Below are 18,548 nucleotides of genomic sequence, written 5' to 3'. Positions count from 1 at the left end.
AATGTTTAAATTAATAAGTGCCATTAATTAGTTAGGCAGTTGGGCCAAGCCCATAGCCTGGATGTGTCCCTACAATTAGTAATGTCCAAAAACAAAAATTAACACAAGGTTTAAAAAAAGAGTGTGTTTGGCCTAGCTTATAAGCTGATATATAAAAGCTTATAAGCTAATAAGCTGATATGAATGAAGCAACTTTTGTTCCAAAAATTCAAAGCCACATAGATAGATAGATAGATAGATAGTAGGAGCATAAAATCTTGAAAATAAAAAGCCATATCTTTGCTTTTGCTATGCCATTTAAAATTAAATTAAACATAAAAATAAAATTGGCCGTTTAAAAGTCATAAATTAATAGTCACCAGTCACCACAACACATAACACTGCAAAAATGTAAAAAATAAATTAAAATAAAAGATGTGTAAAAAAGTTCAATAATGTGGACACGTAGATTCACAATAACATGGCAAATTCCGTGTCAGAAACATTTAATAGTTATGTAAAAAAATAATAAATGGAATACAAATTTTTGAGTTGCGTTTAGATCTTGATTCTTGAATCAATTTTATAGATATATTTTTTTCTAAAATTGCAATATTAAACACTGTTATATATTAAATATTAATACAATTTTCCCTTGACTTATTCATTAATAGAGGAGATGCCCTATTCTATTTTTGGAATCCTATTCTCCTAAATGCTGTATCTCGTGTGATACATTGACTAATTTTTCATTCTTAATTTCTATATAATAATAAACATATATATTTAATATAAAGTATACGTACGGAACGATAAATAAATCGAATAATACTTCAGAAGTTGTGTCATCGAACAAACCTAATTTTCCGCTCCTGCAATCGACACACATGCACAAACACACACCTCGTTTTATTATATCGTCAAAGCTAACAAAATGCAGCATCACCCACTTGAAATTGAATTTCTCAGGCCCCAATAGTTTGAGTCACAGAATTTGCATGTCTACACCCTTTCCTCAACATCCCTCTTTAATGCTTCACAAGAAAATACACACCAATTTTTATTTTATTCTAGAGTAAAAATCAAGAATCCTAGGCCACCCACCCCACCACCACCCCCCCCCCCCCCCCCCCAACCACCACCACCACTCTATTCAGATAATTAAATTAAATACTATTTGTCACCCCTGAATACATAATAAATACACGAAAACACCCCACCTTTCTAATTTTTGTGTTTCCCACAAAGCAATTATATTTTTGCCCTACTACTCCAGACCAAGAAAACAACTATTTCTATACATCATACCTTTCGCCTAATAAATCTATCTCCAATAAATCCTCTCTTTCTCTCTCTACCCCTCTCTCTCTCTCTCTCTCTCTCTCTCTCTCTCTCTAAAGTTAACAAGAACAAATCAAACTTGTAGTTTTCAATTCAACAGAAACCCACCACTTTATTTGGTTCATCTTTTTCGCTCAGTTTGTGTACGTTGTGTAATTAAAGCAAGTTCGGAGAGAAAGTTCCTCTACATATTTAATATATATATCAATAAATCAATACATACATACTTTGTATCTCAAAATCTCAATTCATCAATGGCGATTCAAGCACAGATGTATACAAATTTTGATCTTTTATCCGACAATGCATGTGGATTCAACAACAACAACAACAACCTCTGTTTTATTCCACATCAGCAGAAAGAACAACAACAACAACAAGAACCGATGATGAACAGATTTCTCTTTCAAACAATGTCTTCTTTTCCTCAGAGCATCTCCGCCCAGATGGAGAATCAACGAATCGAAATTGATCTGTTCATCAATTCGCAGGTTTCACACATTTTCTCTCTCTAGAATTTTCCTCTGTTTTTTTTTAAAGATCACTTTTTTTTCTTAAAGATCACTTTTTTTTATATATAATTCTTACGTGGGAGTTGTGATTATTGATTAATTGAACAGAACGAAAAACTGAGATTGGTTTTGGAAGAACAGAGGAAGCGACACACATCGCTGCTGTTAAAGAAACTAGAACCAAAGATTCAATTTTTATTCAGACAAAAGGATGAAGAAATCAAAACGGCGTCGTACAGAACAACTGAGCTCGAGAACTTTCTGAGGAGAATCGAGTTCGAGAACCAAACGTGGCAGAGAGCGGCGATGGAGAACGAATCGACGGTCAAATCGTTGACCGGCACGATCGAACGGCTGAGGGAGGCCGCGGCGAATGCTGCGTCGGTTGATGACGCAGGGTCTTGCTGCGTAGAAGAAGAGGAGAGAGAAAATGGTGAGAATTTAGAGAGAGAAACGAGGAAGAAGATGGTTTGCAGAAGGTGCAATTATGGGAATTCGTGTGTGATTATGTTGCCGTGTAGGCATCTGTGTTCATGCATTGCTTGTGCGGCGGTTCTTGATTCTTGCCCTGTTTGTAGAGTGGTTAAGGAAAGCAGTATTATTGCTTTGACTTAATACAAATTTTCCTTTTTTTTTGTTAATTAATTAATTATGCTTTTTTTAGGATTAATGGGAAATAATATTCATTAATTTTAGTTTTGCTTAGTTAAAAAAAATGCTTTTTTTATTCATGAATTGGATAATTATTATAGATATTGAGAGTATTTTTCAGACTTTTTTTTTATTATTTTTGCAAAGATTTACAAATAGAGAAGTGTTCATGCATCAATTTTTTGAGATTTTTTTTTATTATTATTTTTCTCTAAATTCTATTTATAAGAATATTTTTAATATTTATAAAAATGAGCAGTAAATTAAAGTTTATTTTGTAAAACACAACAATCAAGAAATTAATTGATTATTAAAGCTCCTTTTTTGCATTTTTAATCACAATAACTGAATTACAAACTTCCACTTATTTAAAAACTTTTACAACACCATCTTAATTTTAAATTATTATTTATATTTCCATCTTTAAATGAACGAAGACGAAAGATTTTTACCCTAAACAGAGTAAACGTACAGAACCCCATCAGACTTCACTCACATTCTTTTTTCCTTTGCCTATATTTATGACGTCATAATTAATATATTTCAATCAATCTTTCTGTATATCTCTTTCCCTTTTCATGGTGAAAGAAAACTCTTCTTACAACAACATGTCTACTTCACTACTTTTTATGAACCCTAATCAACTGGAAAATGAATCATAGAGTACAGAATATGAGAATCTTTTTTATTCCTTTTTTTATTTTACCATATTGGGATTTAATCTGCTGTGGTTGATTGATTTGATTATTCGTATGAGATGATTTTTTTTTTTTTACCAGCAAGTTTTTATCAGTAATTCTGTAACTTCTGTTCCATTGCCGGTTTATGGTAAATCATGACGTTGCTGCTGATCTCTGCATCTAGTTGCCTTGCCTGCATATTTACACAAGTATTAAAATAATCAATAAATATTTAGTACAAATTTCATTAATGGTCCCTCATCTTTACATTTTCCCACTTTAGTACACACTTTATAGTTTTTTTTTAGGTTAATATTTAAAGAATTGATTCAATTATATATGTTTTCCTAGTATTTACTAATTAGTTTATTAAAAAGTTAATTTTTGAATCCAATTTACAAGCTATAATCATGGGAAAAAAGTTTTAAATTCGTAATTTTATTTTGATATACGTTTTCTATGACAATGAAAATTGAGCTTTTAAATGTTTGCCTTGTATTGCACGAATTAATTGTGGCCTACGAGGTGGTGGTTCATTGTTTGTGACATTGACTCAAACTAAATCTAATGTTTTTCCTTGTACTTTTAATCTTAATTACTCCTTTTGTTATTCCCACATAATATATAATGAACAAAATTTAATTTTGTGTAGCCCAAAATCAAATCAAGTTATTTGAAAATCTTGGGCCTTCTACAACTCATTCTCATGGACAAGACCAAAGAATTTTTAAGCCCAAATCATTTATAGACCCACTTTTAAAAGAAACTATTAAAAAAAAAATAATAATAATATATATATTATTTTTTATTTGTTATTAAAATGAAAAGATACAGTAAAGCAGTAGGTTTTTTATCCACTCAACTCTTCTTCATCTTCCCTGCAAATTCCTCTGCCCCTTTTTGGAGAGGGGTAAATTAAATTTAATAAATCAAAACATATTTTTTGGGAATATAGAGAGAGAGAGAGAGTGATTTGGGGCTGTAATTGTCACACACAAATGGATAGGCTAATCTATTCCAATTCCAATTCAAATTCAATCCCTTCCAAATTCTATTACAATTCCCCAATTCTTCCTCGGTTTTTCCGAGTCCGAGTCGACTCACCCCGGATACTCTCTCCCTCTTCTTCTTCTTCTTCTCCGGCGACCTCATTTCCGTTGCGCCGAGTCAGCCCGCTGTTTTGCAATCTCCGTGATTCGTTTTCTGTTCCCACCAGTTCAATTGATGATTGCGGCGCGGATAATTCGTCTCTACGCATGGATCCGGCCAATGTTTCGGAGACTAATTACAATTTCCCGAAACTGATTGCTCAGAAATTATCTCGGCAAAACAAGGTAATTACTAATTTTACCGGAGGTTAATTTTGTTTTATAGTTTACCTTTGTCAAAATTTTCAAGTAAATTCCCAATTCACAAGCCTGATTTTATGAAATAATTTTACCGTTGAATTCTGTCATTCCAAAAGATGTGTAGTTAATGTATTCTTTCAGGTGCTATGAACTGAGTAATGAGTATCATATCACAAGCAGAGCTTAAGTTTTTACTCATTCATCTACTGCATATATATATATATATATATATATATATATATATATATATATATATATATATATATATATATATATATATATATATAATTTTTGTAGTTGTTTACAAGTAGGAAATAGTAAAAATCGCATCGGTAGCTTGATGAAGGCATTTTCCTGCATATCAGTTAATGAAGATGAACAGTCTTTGGTAAAGTATCGTGTTTCGATTGTGCCTACAATAGTCATTAGACCCTTGAATTGTTGAATGATCTCATTACAATTGTGAGAGAGTAAGGGATTAAACTGAAAGTATTTACTTTATTAGTAACATAAGATAATTCTCCCAATTTATGTGATCACGAGGGTTCGTCTTGTTTATTATCTTGCTAATATCATGGACATTATAGCATGTTGTAATCAAAATATAGGAGACTTCACAAATCCTTAAAAAATGCATCTTGCTATAAGTTCCCGATTTCTAATTTAAATTCGACAAACTGCATATATATGTTTTTCTATAACTTCCCTTCATATATTTTAAGGTGTTTAACGCTGCGAAACTGATAGTAATATCAGCAATTCTTTTGACATCACTCCACCAAGCCATTATCCATCCAGCATTCGCTAGTTTTCCAAGTGCAGCCAAAGCTGGAGGAACGAGTCTCGTTCACAACGAGCTACTTACGGGTGCATGGACAGGCTTCTTTGCAGGTTGCCTACACACACTATCGGGCCCCGATCATCTCGCCGCATTAGCCCCACTCTCGATAGGCCGAACAAGACTCGAAAGTGCTGCCATTGGAGCCCTATGGGGCTGCGGCCATGATTTCGGACAAGTTATATTCGGCCTTCTCTTCTTACTCCTAAAGGACCGTCTCCACATCGAGGTTATCAGAACTTGGGGGACAAGAGTTGTGGGGTCCACTTTGCTCGTAATTGGTGCCATGGGAATCAAGGAAGCTTCCGGAATAATCCACGACCCGCTTCTAGAAGAAGAAGCTCCGAAGAAGAAGAAGAAGATTGGGGTAGCTACTTTTGCGACGGGGATTGTGCATGGATTGCAGCCAGATGCTTTGATGATGATTTTGCCAGCACTTGCGTTGCCGTCGAGAATGGCAGGTGCTGCGTTTTTGGTGATGTTCTTGATTGGGACTGTGATTGCTATGGGGAGTTACACTGTTTTTATAGGGTCATGTAGTGAAGCTCTTAAGGAGAGAGTGCCTAGAATTACTGAGAAGCTCACTTGGGGTTCTTCATTTATAGCTATTGCTTTAGGCCTTGCTATTCTCATCACTCAATTCTTTGGGTTTAGCTTATATTGATTTTTTTATTTTTTTCGGGTTTGTAGTAGGAATATTTTTCTTTTGAGAGCGCTAATTCCGAATAAATTTCGGCCTTGTAACCTTATTTATGTTTAATATGACTAGTGTTCGAAAGTTTGCGATTTACAAAGGGAGTGGATTCGGAGTGGATGCGCCCCGTTAAAAGAAGAAAAATCGATGCTACTAATGGGTTGAGAATTAGTTTGCGATTTGTAGGTGAATATGTTTTTTCGACTTCAGAACACATTTTCTATTTCAATTTTTCAAATTCCAGATTTTTGATTTTTTTGAATATTATTAAAATGGCGTTGTAACAAATTTTTAAATTCCAAGAAAGTTAATTTTGTTAAAAAAAATGTTAGTTTGGATTCGATTCGTTTGATTCCTACTCCTAATTATAACACTAGTGAGCTTGATTATACTTGTTATTTTTATTCACCATATAATTGTTTATTTTATATTAACTTAGGCTAGATTTACTTATAGCTTATATATAAAAAGTAATATAGAAAATAATAACAAATATATTACTAATAGTTTAGCATATAGGCTATAGCAATGTGTATATATGTATGTGAATTACGGGATTGCAATTAATAGTCCAATTAGGAATTAGTGAAAGCAAACAGCCAAACACTCCAACTCTTGTTAAATATGTACACGTTAAATCAATGTGTATCTCGTTTATTTATTTATTTTATTTATTTAAAGGCGGAAATATTTAATATACTTGCGAAATAATTAATTAATTAATATGGAAAAAAGAGACCAGTAGGAGAAGAATTCTAAATAAGAAACAATTAATTATTATGGGAAGACAAATATTGAATTATATTAGAATTAGGAAAAACCCTTTCCTTGTAACAAACCAACACCGAAAAACCCTTTAAATAGGGACCCCCTCCACAAACCCCTCTCAAGTTTCTTTTCGTTTCGTTTAGAATATTCTCTGCCTTTTCTCTCTCTTTTTTTTCTCTCTCTATTTTCTTTGCGTCTTTTCTCGTTGATAATAAAGAAAATCGATCGATGGCGTCGTCGTCAAACACAGAAATCCAGAAGATGATCGTACTGCAGAGCTCCGACGGGCAAATATTCGAGATCGAGGAGTCGGTTGCTTCGAATTCACAGACACTCAGAAACATGATTGAGGATGAATGCGCCGACAACACCATCCCTCTCCCCAACGTCACTGCCAAGATTCTCGCCAGGGTCATCGAATACTGCAAGCGCCACACCGACGCCGCCGCCAACGCCGACGATCTGAAGAAATTCGACGCTGATTTCGTCGATCCTGATGACCAGGAAACGCTTTTCGACACCTTATTGGTACCTACTATTTTTCTCCCCCCTAGGGTTTCCTTTTAATTTTCCCCCAATTGATAAATTAATAACCTCTATATATTTATATTTACAGGCAGCAAATTACTTAAACATAAGCAGCCTGATGGATATGCTATGCAAAGCAATAGCAGAGATGTTGAAGGATAAAGATCCAGAAGTAACTCGTAAAAAATTCCACATAGTAAACGACTATACTAAAGAGGAGGAAGAGGAAGTTCGCAAGGAGAACAGTTGGGCTTTTGATGACTAGTTTTTTTATTTTAGTAATTTTTCTCTGATTTTTTACTTTTTTTTTTCGTAGTTTAGTTTTTGTCTTTAGGGTTTTCTTGTTTCTTCTACATTAATCAATAATCATTATGGATTATTGATAAACCTTTTTTTTATTTTGGCTGAAATTCTTGTCTCTTAGATCTCATTCATTGTTTCAATAATGTGCAGTTTTGAATTGTTATAATATATAATATATAATATATATATAATAGAATTTTAGAAGAAAAAAAGAAAGAAAGAAATTAAAGAGAGAATAGTATAATTATTTTTATGTGATTTATCTTCAAAGAAACACTAGATGGGTAAATATTGAAGTGATTTGTGTTATTGAAGGTTTATCCTCCTTCACTAATGTCATTATTTTTACACGAAATTAGGTTTTTCTCCGTTTATCAAGAGCACGATGCTCGATTAGCATTAATCGTCTTAGTCATAAACTTTTTTTTTCAATAAATTGCACTTAGGGTCATCAGATTCGTAGACGATCGTGCATTCATCTTGGACGAGCTCGATCTAAAAATTATTAGTACGATCGTGCATTTTATCTTGGACGAGCCCTATCACATAGGGCACTACACAAGATTAGTTTTACGAAAGTGAGATTATTATTTTTTCTTTTTGACAAATATACATGTATTAATCCACGATTGAATTTTAATTAATTTAAGATGCTTTCTATAAAGCAACAAAATTTTCTAAATTTAATACTGTACACTTAATATTTCTTGTAGGATTTTATTTCCATGAACAATGTGACATATACATATATTTACGAAAAAACCACGAATTTAAAGGTGGAAATATTTAATAGTTATGGGAATATCTATATTATATATATATTATGGGAAAAGAGTCCTGGTTCGAGAAGACTCCTTAGACGAAAGAGTCTATCAATTGAAATAACGCTTTTAAAAAAAAAAACAAAAACGAGAAGTCGCGTCTATAAATAGAGACCGCTCACAAACCTTTTTCCAAGTTTCGTCTCGTTTATTCTCTGCGTACCCTCTCTCTCTCCTCTTTCTTTCTCTCTCTAAAAACAAAAACAAATGTCTTCCTCAAGCGGCGCCGCCCAGAAGAAGATCGTCGTGAAGAGCTCCGACGGGGATATTTTCGAGATGGATGAGGCGGTTGCTTCAAATTCTCTCACTATCAAAAACATGATTGAGGATGGCTGCGCCGACGACGTCATCCCACTGCCGAACGTCAATACCCCGATTCTGGCCATGATTATCCAATACTGCAAGCACCACACCGAAGCCGCCGCCGATAAAGGCGCGGCGGCGGCCGCCAAGAAGGTCTCCGAAGATTCTCTGATCGATTTTGATACCGAATTCATGGACGTCGAACAGTGCACCCGATTTGACCTGCTGTTGGTATATATCTTCAGTTTGACTGTTTTGCCCCTAGGGTTTGGTTTTGGTGTATTTAATTAAAATTGTTTTGATATTTGTCAGGCAGCAAATTACTTAAACATCAAGAGCTTGATGGATCTGATTTGTGAAACTGTAGCGGGCACGATGAAGGGGAAGTCGCCAGTTGAACTTCGCGAAATGTTCAACATCGAAAACGACTTTACTCCGGAGGAGGAAGAGAAATTTCGCAAGGATCGTGATTGGAAATTTGAGAATAATTGATGAAATTTTATTTTTTCTTTTTTTTAAATCTCAGGATTAACAAATTTTGTAATTCATTTCGTTTAATTTGTTGAGATTCCTTTGGTAGATATGTCAATTTCGTTTAATTTGTTGAGATTCCTTTGGTAGATAAGTCAGTTTCGTTATTTTCTTTTCGTAACATATTCTATTATAATGATCAATATTGTGATTAGAATTATGTCTATTGAGTGCCTCTCTACCATCTAACAAAGTAACAATTCATATGCATTGTAATTTGTATATAGAGTAGACGAGTACTAATATTTCACTAAATTAATATCATTTTATCGAAAATTGATTATGTTAATTGTTTTGATAAAAACCGAACCATACATGAGATAATTGAGATAATTAAAATTCGCAAATACAAAAGGTAGAGATATCCGATCCCATTAACATCCTTTTTATTTTATTTTTACATAAATTAAAAGTTTTGACATAATATCATATTTTATCTACGTCTCTGGCTTTAATATATATATATATATATATATATATATATATATATATATATATATATATATATATATATATATATATATATATATATATATATATATATATATATATATATTTATTCTTTAAACCAATCAAGTAATTTTCTCTCTATTTATTTTCAAAAGATCTAGTAATCTTATATGGGAATTAAGCACAAATTATATATGTTTTCTAGTATAACCAGGACAAAAATTCTATTTCAGTTAGAATTAATTAATCCAATTATTTCCTTAAAACCCTAAATACTCAATCCCTCTATAAATACACAATTAACGTTTCTCCAAAATATTCTCTTCTCTCTCTAAGAAGACGCCAATCTCCTCTCTCTCTCTTTCATCTCCTTCTCTCTCTAAGAAAACAATGGCATCTTCCTCAAGCACTGCAACCGAGAAGAAGAAGATTATCCTGGTGAGCTCCGACGGTCACACGTTCGAGATCGATGAGGATGTTGCCGAACATTCTCTGACCATAAAAAACATGATCGAAGATGGATGCGCCGACAACCCTATCCCTCTCCCTAACGTCGCTTCGGAGACTCTGGCCAAGGTTATTGAGTACTGCAAGCGCCTCACTAAAGCCCCCGATACAGGCGCCGCCGATTCACCTACGCAAGAACCCGAAACCGAGTTCCCCACCCTTTTTGAACTCATATCGGTACCTCCTCTATCCCTCTTTTGATTATTTTTTTTCTTCAACTTTCTTTTTTCCTTCGTTTTTTTATTGAATATTTAGGGTTTTTTCGCAACTAACATGAGCCAATATAGGGTTACAAGGGCTTATAGCCCACATATAATAAGTTTATTGCAATTAGTACTTTGTTTTATATTAAATTGTTACAAAAAATTATTTTATTAAAAAAAATCAGCAATTAGTAAAGTTGTTCAGGGGCTTTTGCAAAAAAAGAATTTTGTCATCGGGGAGTTTTTTTCCTGATAAAATAAAATAGAATAATTTTTAACCGTTCGACAGAAAAATTGGTACTTATTAATTGTAATAAACCCCACAAATAAAACCTAATACTTTATTATATTTCGAATATTATATGTAGCTTTGTGGGTCGATTAATTTTTTTTAATGTTTATATAATAGTTTGCAAATCATACGAGCTATTTAACCTGTAATTGGTTTTATCGTTTAATTTATCAGGCAGCAAACTACTTAAACATCAAGAGCTTGCTCGACGACAAGTGTCAACGTGTAGCAGACCAGATGAAGGGTATGTCAGTAGAAGAGGTTCGCAAGTTATTCAACATTGAAAACGACTATACTAAAGAGGAGGAAGACGATGTTCGCAACGAGAATCCCTGGGTTTTTGAGGAAAATTGAATATGTTGCTCTTGATCTTTTTCATTTAGTTTATTAATTAGTTAATCTCTAGTTTTTGACATATTTCCTACTTTAATTTTGTTTGTTTTAAGTCGTTCTTTTGAATATCTACATCAATTATATAAGATGATTGTTGATTATTTACAACTCTTCTTGTTTGCCATCTTCATCCTCATTCTTGTTTCAACAAAAAATAAATATTCAATTTTACTATTTAATTAATTATTTTTGAAGAGATATTTAGTATTTATTATTCTATTATAATAACTCGACATTGTGAACCTGAGTATTAATAATATATTAATATTTTACTTTTACTGGTACCAAGTAATGTTATAAAAAAACTTACATACTTCTATAACTAATTTTGATATTTTATAACAAAACGACGTAGTTCCGATATTGTTTGAGCATCCCCACGAATATTGATATCTACACATACTCAAAAAATTAGCATAACTATTCATGGATTAAAGTTTCTCCGTCTTCGTTAATTCCATTTTTTTTTATTTTAACCCAATCATAAAAAAGAAAATATTTTTTTAATATAAAAAAAGAGAAAAAAAAAGAAAATAATATTAATATATATATATATATATATATATATATATATATATATATATATATATATATATATATATATATAGATTTGTTCGACCCTACACTTGGTGAAAAACACCAGGTGGGTCTTCTGCTGCCACGCGTCTTTTTTTTTTTTATTTTATAATTTTTTTTAATTTTATAATAGATTCCCCGCTAGGGTTTATCTTTAGGGGTTTTAGAAAAATAATTTTTTTTTTTTAATTTTATAATAGATTCCCCGCTAGGGTTTATTTTTAGGGGTTTTAGAAAAATAAAAAAAAGAACACGTGGCAGCAGAAGACCCACCCGGTGTTTTTCACCAAGTGTAGGGTCGAAGGAACCTATATATATAATCACATCAAAATTTTATATACGCGTATTTAGGCTTACCCTCTCTCTCTCTCTCAACCAATTACTTTCAGCCTCCTCTCTCTCTCTCTCTCTCACAGGTTTCCGTTCTCGAATAAAATAATGTCGACCGTAGAAACCGCAACCAAAAAGATGATCACTCTGATAAGCTCCGACGGAGTCACGTTCGAGGTTGAAGAGTCCGTCGCCGTCCAATCGGAGACCATAAAAAACATGATCGAGAATAACATCGCCGTCACCCCAATCCCGCTGCCTAACGTCACCTCGAATATTCTGTTAAAGGTGATAGAATACTGCAAGCACCACGCCGAAGCCGCATCCAACGCCGCCGTTTACGGCGCGGTGGCCGATAAGATCGCCAAAGAATACGTGCGTCGGTTTGATACTGAGTTCCTGAAGGTTGACCAGTCCACGCTAATTGACCTCCTAAATGTACGTCCCCTTATCTCTGCAGTCAATTTGACCTTTTTACCCCTAGGGTTAGGGTTTATTTGATTTTTTATTTTTTGTTTTCTCATGTTATAGTTACAGAATTTTCTTTAATTATGTTTCCGATGGATTCCGTATTTATTTTCTTCTTCGTCGATTCGCCAAAACTAAATCTTCAAACGGTGATATTTCGATTTGTTGTATTTATTTTTTCTATATATTTTTTTTATTGACGGATTTGTCATACATAATATTTATCAGGCTGCATACAACTTAAACATAAAGAGCCTGGTTGAGCTGGCGTGTAACAAGGTAGCAGAAATGCTAAAGTGGATGTCAATAGAACAAATCCGCTGTACTCTCAACGCAGAAAACGACTATATTCCAGAGTAGGAAGAAGCGATTCGTACGACGAACGCACGAGCATTTGATTGAATGTTCTATACTTAATTCAGTTTAGTAAATATTCACCACTTTTTTTTTTTGTTTTCCCCTTCTGGTTTTCACATGTATAATTTCGAACTTTATTTTTATGTTCGGACATATCTCTTTACTTTATTAAGGAATTTATATAGACTTTATTCGGTCTGTCAATTGACCTAAGTTCGAATTCTATTACTGAAGGTCGTTAGGTGGAGTTTTGTACGTCTCTCGTATGTTTTGCAAGCTATTAAACGAGAGTGTAGTATATGTTGAAGTTTTATTAACTTGAATATTGTTAAATATAAGGTTTGATTATTTATAGTTATAAAATAAAAGATATTAACAAAGACATGCATTAGGGCAGGCAGATGGTACTTGACTACCTTTAAAATAAGGATAAATTACAAACACCCCCTGAGGTATGGTCAAATTACAAAAACACCCCTCTTGTTTGAATAATTACAATCACCCCCCTCAACTCATCAAATTTAGTGGAATCTTTGAGATTATATGGAATATTATCACTTTTGTACCCGTTTTATCCCATTCAAACTCTACATTATGAAGCAAGATGATCATAATATGTGATTTTTAGCTTGTATATATCAGTTTGTGGTGCATCGGAAACTGTATTTTTTACACAAAAAGAGTACAAACTAGATCACATTTCACGGAATCTAGATGACTATGTTGAATTTGGCACCATAAAGGTGGAGGTCTAAGAAAAAATCATAGTTGAGGGGGTAGATGTAATTATCCAAACAAGAGGGGGGTTTTTGGAATTTGACCATACCTCAGGGGGGTGTTTGTAATTTACCCTTAAAATAAATATTGAAGACTTGAAAAATCATTAAGTAAAGCTTCCCAATTATTTTAAAATTGGAAAATGTCATTTAGTAAAGCTTATATAAGATGGTTTCATATTAAATAAAGTATTAAATAATATATTCAATACATATTTTTTTGTGCATAAAAAAATACCTATATTAAAATGAAATTTGCTATAATATAATTGATGCATAATATAATATGGTCTTTTCAATTTAATACATGAAAATTGTAGGTTCTTTTGAGGGTTTTTTTAAAATAAAATTAAATAAAACAAAATATTTAAAATTAATAGATAATATTTTTTTTCCTTCTAATTTATGGGCCTCCATAGAATGTTGGGCCAAATAGGGTCGCCTGATTTTGACCACCCGGTGACCAAGCTATGACGCTATTTCAAATAATTTCAATTCAACAAAGTGGGGCCAGCAGATATTTTTTCATACAGATGTCAGTATCCTATTGGTCCAACTCGGACAGGGGAAAATAGAGTTGCTAGTGTCGTCACTGTTTATCTTGACGAATGGCGTATTGCCACGTCATGATACGTTAGTATGCCTGAGCTTTCACACTTGGCGTGGTTTCTTCTTTGCTTCCATAGGTTTTTTCACCTGCTCTGTTCATATTCATCCAATTTCACACAGTGCTATTCTCTGTTTCAATTCGGAAAAGAGGATTAAATGGCGATTTCAGTGTAGTAAAATTGTGCTCCCATTTTCTCCTGTTTCCTGCAAGCATATAAATTAAATACCCCAGGGAAAAGAGGAAAAGCTTCGAATTATAAATACAAAAAGTTGGAAAAGTAATGGCGGAGATGGAGCCGTTGATGCGCAGCCACGCCGCGGACGAGGAGAAACCGATGGAGCTGGATGAACTAGCTAATAGAAGCGGCGGCGTTGCTAATCGGAAAGCTGCTCGCGTGGCTTCTCTCGATGTTTTCCGTGGCCTTTGCGTTTTCGTAATGCTTTATTTCCGTTTTGATTTTTAGTTTTAATAGTTTTCTGCGACGATCGATACTTGAAATTGGAGTGGCTGTGCTTGTTGGTTTGCTTAATCATTAGTTTTATGTTGGATTTGCTTTGTGTAGTGATTTGAGCTTTTTTTTCCGATCTGATCAGTAATTATTGAATTGTGATTTTGCACCTATACATTAATTAGGGAAGGGGAATACGAATTCAATCTGTCAGAAATGTGGAAGTGAGGGAAATGTGGGAAATAGAATTTGATTTCTATTTTTTTGATTTTTTTCCTGTGATTCTGAGGGTGTGAAACAAGGAATATGTTTTTTTGGGGGTGATTGATTTTTTTATTTTTTATTTTTTTCAATTCTTTTCACATTGTTGATCAAGTGCCACTTGAGCTTGATGGTATAGCATTTAATGCTTTCATTAATGATTTAATCAGAAATTATGAGGTCTAGATATATGAGCAAATAATTCAACACTAAAGCTAATTATTAATCTTAACTTGCAATTTTTTATTTTATTTTTTTTCCCTTTCAGCTGATGATGCTTGTAGATTACGCAGGCTCTATTTTCCCAGCTATTTCTCATGCCCCTTGGAACGGTGTTCATTTGGCAGACTTAGTGATGCCGTTTTTCCTTTTCGCTGCTGGAGTATCTATTGTAATTGTATACAAGGTAACCATATATACATTTGTAACAGGAATATGTACTTCCGCTTTAGATTTTTTTTTTTTTTTGAATTTATAGAATTCGAGTTATTCTGAATCACGTCTGAATGGCTGTTTTGAATTTAAATTTGCAGAAAGTTTCAGACAGAGTAGAAGCTACATGGAAGGCCATCCTTAGAGGATTGAAACTCTTCATGCTCGGTGTTTTTCTTCAGGGTATCATTAATTAAGTAACTCTCCCGTTGGATCTTTCTGTTAGTCATATAATGCATGTGTTTGGTATACAATAGCATGCAGAAACTGCACATCTAAATCGGATAAAACTATTTGTCGCCCTTCAAAATGAGATAATATATCTTAAGGGTCTTGTTTGTATTTTCTGAATGCTATCTGATAGTTAAGAATCATAATTTTACTTCATTTCAGGTGGATATTTTCACGGTGTTACTTCTTTGACATATGGAGTGGACGTTGAGAAGATAAGATTCCTTGGCATCTTACAGGTTCTTTTCATACATGTGAAATCTTGCAATTTACATCTTATTATAATCAAGTATCGAAGGGGATTTCTGTAGAAGCAAATACATGTGACAAATAATTCTTACAAATTTTATTTTGTCACTAATATAGAGGATAGCAGTTGGATATGTTGTAGCTGCAATGTGTGAAATATGGCTCCCGTGGCAAAGGAGGAGAGGAGATGGTTTCCATAGAAATTATCATCTTCAATGGTGAGTCAATACAGGCATGCTAATTGGTTTTATTAATAGGAGCTGACATGTTAAAAAATAATAAGCCTGTTGCGTACTTACGCATGTGTAACAGTTTTATAGGTAAGTTCAAAAAAAAAAACACATGTTGTGATAATTGGTTCTCTCGTTATGCAATCTTTTTCGAATCCAAATGAAGTAGCACTCAGGATAAACTAGTTAGATAATTTTATTTTTTATTTCTCTTATTTTCTAGGATCTTATTTCCTGAAAACACATCCAATTTTCCTTTTTGTAGGTTTGTCGCATTGTTTCTGTCAGTCATATATTTAGGGTTCTTATATGGTCTGTATGTTCCGGATTGGCAATATGTGGTGCAATCGGATTCTTCTCTGGTGACTGCAAATAGCACTAATGTTTACGAAGTAAGAAATTATTCCATTTATTTCTGTCTAACCTTATTATTTGCAAGTCCATGTTACTTTATATTTTGTTCGACAATTATTCTTTATTGAAACTCAGGTGAAATGTTCTGTGAGAGGTGATCTCAGTCCTGCTTGTAACTCTGCTGGAATGATAGACCGTTATATTCTTGGAGTTAATCATCTATACGCTAAACCTGTTTACAGGAATCTGAAGGTATTTTCTTTCTTGCTGTAAATTTCATGTTATGCACTATGCTATTAATTGATGCATAATTCGTCTTGAAACTACAGGAATGCAATATATCCAGCCAAGGACATGTCCCACAAAATTCACCTTCATGGTGTCATACTCCTTTTGATCCTGAAGGTATTTTGAGGTAAGCTATATAACACCTCTGTTCTTCGTTTTTTTTCAAAATAAAGTAAATCTTTATATGATATTTATTTATGTCAAGTTTTAATATGTAATTCCTTATGTAGACCGTGTGTACTTACAGTTCAATCACAGCTGCTGTAACGTGCATCATTGGACTCCAATACGGCCACATTTTAATACAATCACAGGTGAGATATATACCGGATTTCCTCATTTCTTCGCTTCATTCGAACTTCAAACATAGTTTAATGTAAGATAATAATTTTCTGTGGCAAATTTCTGTATGAAGGGCATAGATAATCTTTTCCAATCACACTAATAAATCAAGTTCCATGCATTTTGATTATGAAATTCTAATTATTATTGTGGAGCTAACTGCAGTAAATTATTATGTTTCAGCACCACAAAGAACGGCTATGGAACTGGTCCCTATTCTCGGTTTCATTAATGGGTCTCGGTCTGTTACTTACCTTCTTTGGTATGTATATTTTTTCTTCGATTTACAAGGTTTTAAGTATGGTTATACTATTTTTAAACTACATTTTCTGCTAAGGCTTCAATGTGCAGTCGAGGAAATTGCGATATACGGGATTTTTATTATAATCATGTCAATTATTCTCATAGAAAACCCCTTTTTCTTTTTCGTTGCCTTCAGGAATACCGCTTAACAAATCTCTGTACACGATAAGTTACTTGTTGGTTACAACAGCATCTGCTGGAATAACTTTCTGCACACTATACATACTGGCAAGTCTCGAAATTAAAAATTGTTTTGCACAGTTTCGCTAACTTAACAGCTACTGTGATATATAATGTAGTTGACTTTTCTTTGCGAAATCTTCATCACTGCAGGTTGATGTTTACGGATGGAGATGGTTGACTTTTGTGTTGGAGTGGATGGGGAAGCATTCTCTAAGTATCTTCATTCTCGTAACTTCAAACATAGTCGTCATAACTGCTCAAGGATTTTACCTTAAATCTCCCCACAACAACATTGTAAGTATACATATGTATATAAATTCACAATGTTCTCATTACACAATCAAATTAATATATATAACCATCCATTTACATAGGTACACTGGATCATAACGCGGTTTGTGAACAAATAAGTCACCGATTTATGGAAGCTGGAGATCCATATGACAAATGGAGGGTGATTTTAACAGGAATTCTTATATATAACCTTCAAAAATATATATATTGGTCTAACAGGCTCTCATTAGTAATTTTTTGTGGGCCTTTTGTAAAAAACAAAAAAGCAAATAACAAAAAGAAAAATCACATTGAAGATGGGCCGAACTGCAAATATTTTTCCTTTTGTTATTCATCAGCTAATAGTCAGATTGAATTTATTGGAAAATTATTATTATTTATTAGCGTAGACCTATACAGAATGATGTGTACTGTGACACGAATACGTAAATGTCATCATCATCAATAATTACAAGTACTGCTAAGAATAATGACAAAATTTTGAAATAATATAAATTGGACAAAAGAATTCAAGAATTCTCTTATCACTCACCGACCTCTATAGTCAATTTTGTAATAATTGAGCTAAAACAAAATAGGAATAACATTAATATTGCAATCTTAATTTATTTAATTAATAGTATGCAATTAATTAATCAGAAGCTGCGCCCTGACAATTGTTCCTAAACACTTT

The 18,548-nt window shown here is 33.2% G+C and overlaps 7 protein-coding genes across 8 annotated transcripts; all 7 read left to right on the top strand.

Annotated features, from left to right (window-relative positions):
* The first annotated feature begins 923 nt into the window (after positions 1-923).
* Positions 924-2,616, top strand: LOC105957774 (putative BOI-related E3 ubiquitin-protein ligase 3). The gene is made up of 2 exons (XM_012981734.2): positions 924-1,811; positions 1,941-2,616. The coding sequence occupies exons 1-2, from the start codon at positions 1,575-1,577 to the stop codon at positions 2,445-2,447; spliced, it is 744 nt and encodes a 247-aa protein (XP_012837188.1). The 5' UTR covers positions 924-1,574; the 3' UTR covers positions 2,448-2,616.
* A 1,367-nt stretch (positions 2,617-3,983) lies between these two features.
* On the top strand, positions 3,984-6,128 carry LOC105957387 (chloroplast protein FOR GROWTH AND FERTILITY 2). The gene is made up of 2 exons (XM_012981309.2): positions 3,984-4,497; positions 5,235-6,128. Exons 1-2 carry the CDS (start codon positions 4,162-4,164, stop codon positions 6,012-6,014), a joined length of 1,116 nt encoding a protein of 371 aa, XP_012836763.2. The 5' UTR covers positions 3,984-4,161; the 3' UTR covers positions 6,015-6,128.
* Positions 6,129-6,938: 810 nt separating this feature from the next.
* Positions 6,939-7,809, top strand: LOC105957776 (SKP1-like protein 4). The gene is made up of 2 exons (XM_012981735.2): positions 6,939-7,340; positions 7,429-7,809. Exons 1-2 carry the CDS (start codon positions 7,041-7,043, stop codon positions 7,603-7,605), a joined length of 477 nt encoding a protein of 158 aa, XP_012837189.2. The 5' UTR covers positions 6,939-7,040; the 3' UTR covers positions 7,606-7,809.
* Positions 7,810-8,610: 801 nt separating this feature from the next.
* LOC105957451 (SKP1-like protein 1A) lies at positions 8,611-9,325 on the top strand. The gene is made up of 2 exons (XM_012981372.2): positions 8,611-8,998; positions 9,080-9,325. The coding sequence occupies exons 1-2, from the start codon at positions 8,672-8,674 to the stop codon at positions 9,257-9,259; spliced, it is 507 nt and encodes a 168-aa protein (XP_012836826.1). The 5' UTR covers positions 8,611-8,671; the 3' UTR covers positions 9,260-9,325.
* Positions 9,326-10,057: 732 nt separating this feature from the next.
* LOC105957778 (SKP1-like protein 1B) lies at positions 10,058-11,251 on the top strand. The gene is made up of 2 exons (XM_012981737.2): positions 10,058-10,432; positions 10,925-11,251. The coding sequence occupies exons 1-2, from the start codon at positions 10,139-10,141 to the stop codon at positions 11,102-11,104; spliced, it is 474 nt and encodes a 157-aa protein (XP_012837191.1). The 5' UTR covers positions 10,058-10,138; the 3' UTR covers positions 11,105-11,251.
* A 694-nt stretch (positions 11,252-11,945) lies between these two features.
* On the top strand, positions 11,946-12,985 carry LOC105957779 (SKP1-like protein 20). The gene is made up of 2 exons (XM_012981739.2): positions 11,946-12,487; positions 12,746-12,985. The coding sequence occupies exons 1-2, from the start codon at positions 12,158-12,160 to the stop codon at positions 12,875-12,877; spliced, it is 462 nt and encodes a 153-aa protein (XP_012837193.2). The 5' UTR covers positions 11,946-12,157; the 3' UTR covers positions 12,878-12,985.
* A 1,293-nt stretch (positions 12,986-14,278) lies between these two features.
* On the top strand, positions 14,279-18,242 carry LOC105957780 (uncharacterized). 2 transcript variants are annotated; one of them, XM_088821885.1, is made up of 13 exons: positions 14,279-14,693; positions 15,238-15,375; positions 15,503-15,584; positions 15,795-15,871; positions 15,999-16,099; positions 16,377-16,503; positions 16,601-16,717; positions 16,795-16,880; positions 17,001-17,067; positions 17,279-17,357; positions 17,535-17,626; positions 17,732-17,875; positions 17,956-18,242. In XM_088821885.1, the coding sequence occupies exons 1-13, from the start codon at positions 14,541-14,543 to the stop codon at positions 17,989-17,991; spliced, it is 1,299 nt and encodes a 432-aa protein (XP_088678011.1). In that variant the 5' UTR covers positions 14,279-14,540; the 3' UTR covers positions 17,992-18,242. The 2 variants fall into 2 exon arrangements, with proteins under 2 accessions (XP_088678011.1, XP_088678017.1); XM_088821891.1 differs by having other exon boundaries at positions 14,309-14,693; positions 15,263-15,375.
* The last annotated feature ends 306 nt before the right edge of the window (positions 18,243-18,548 follow it).

The sequence above is a fragment of the Erythranthe guttata genome, chromosome 2 (genome assembly GCF_056151865.1).
Source record: "Erythranthe guttata isolate IM_541 chromosome 2, IM_541, whole genome shotgun sequence".
In the NCBI taxonomy this organism is placed as follows: Eukaryota; Viridiplantae; Streptophyta; class Magnoliopsida; order Lamiales; family Phrymaceae; genus Erythranthe; species Erythranthe guttata.
This window is presented reverse-complemented; position numbering and strand designations above follow the sequence as displayed.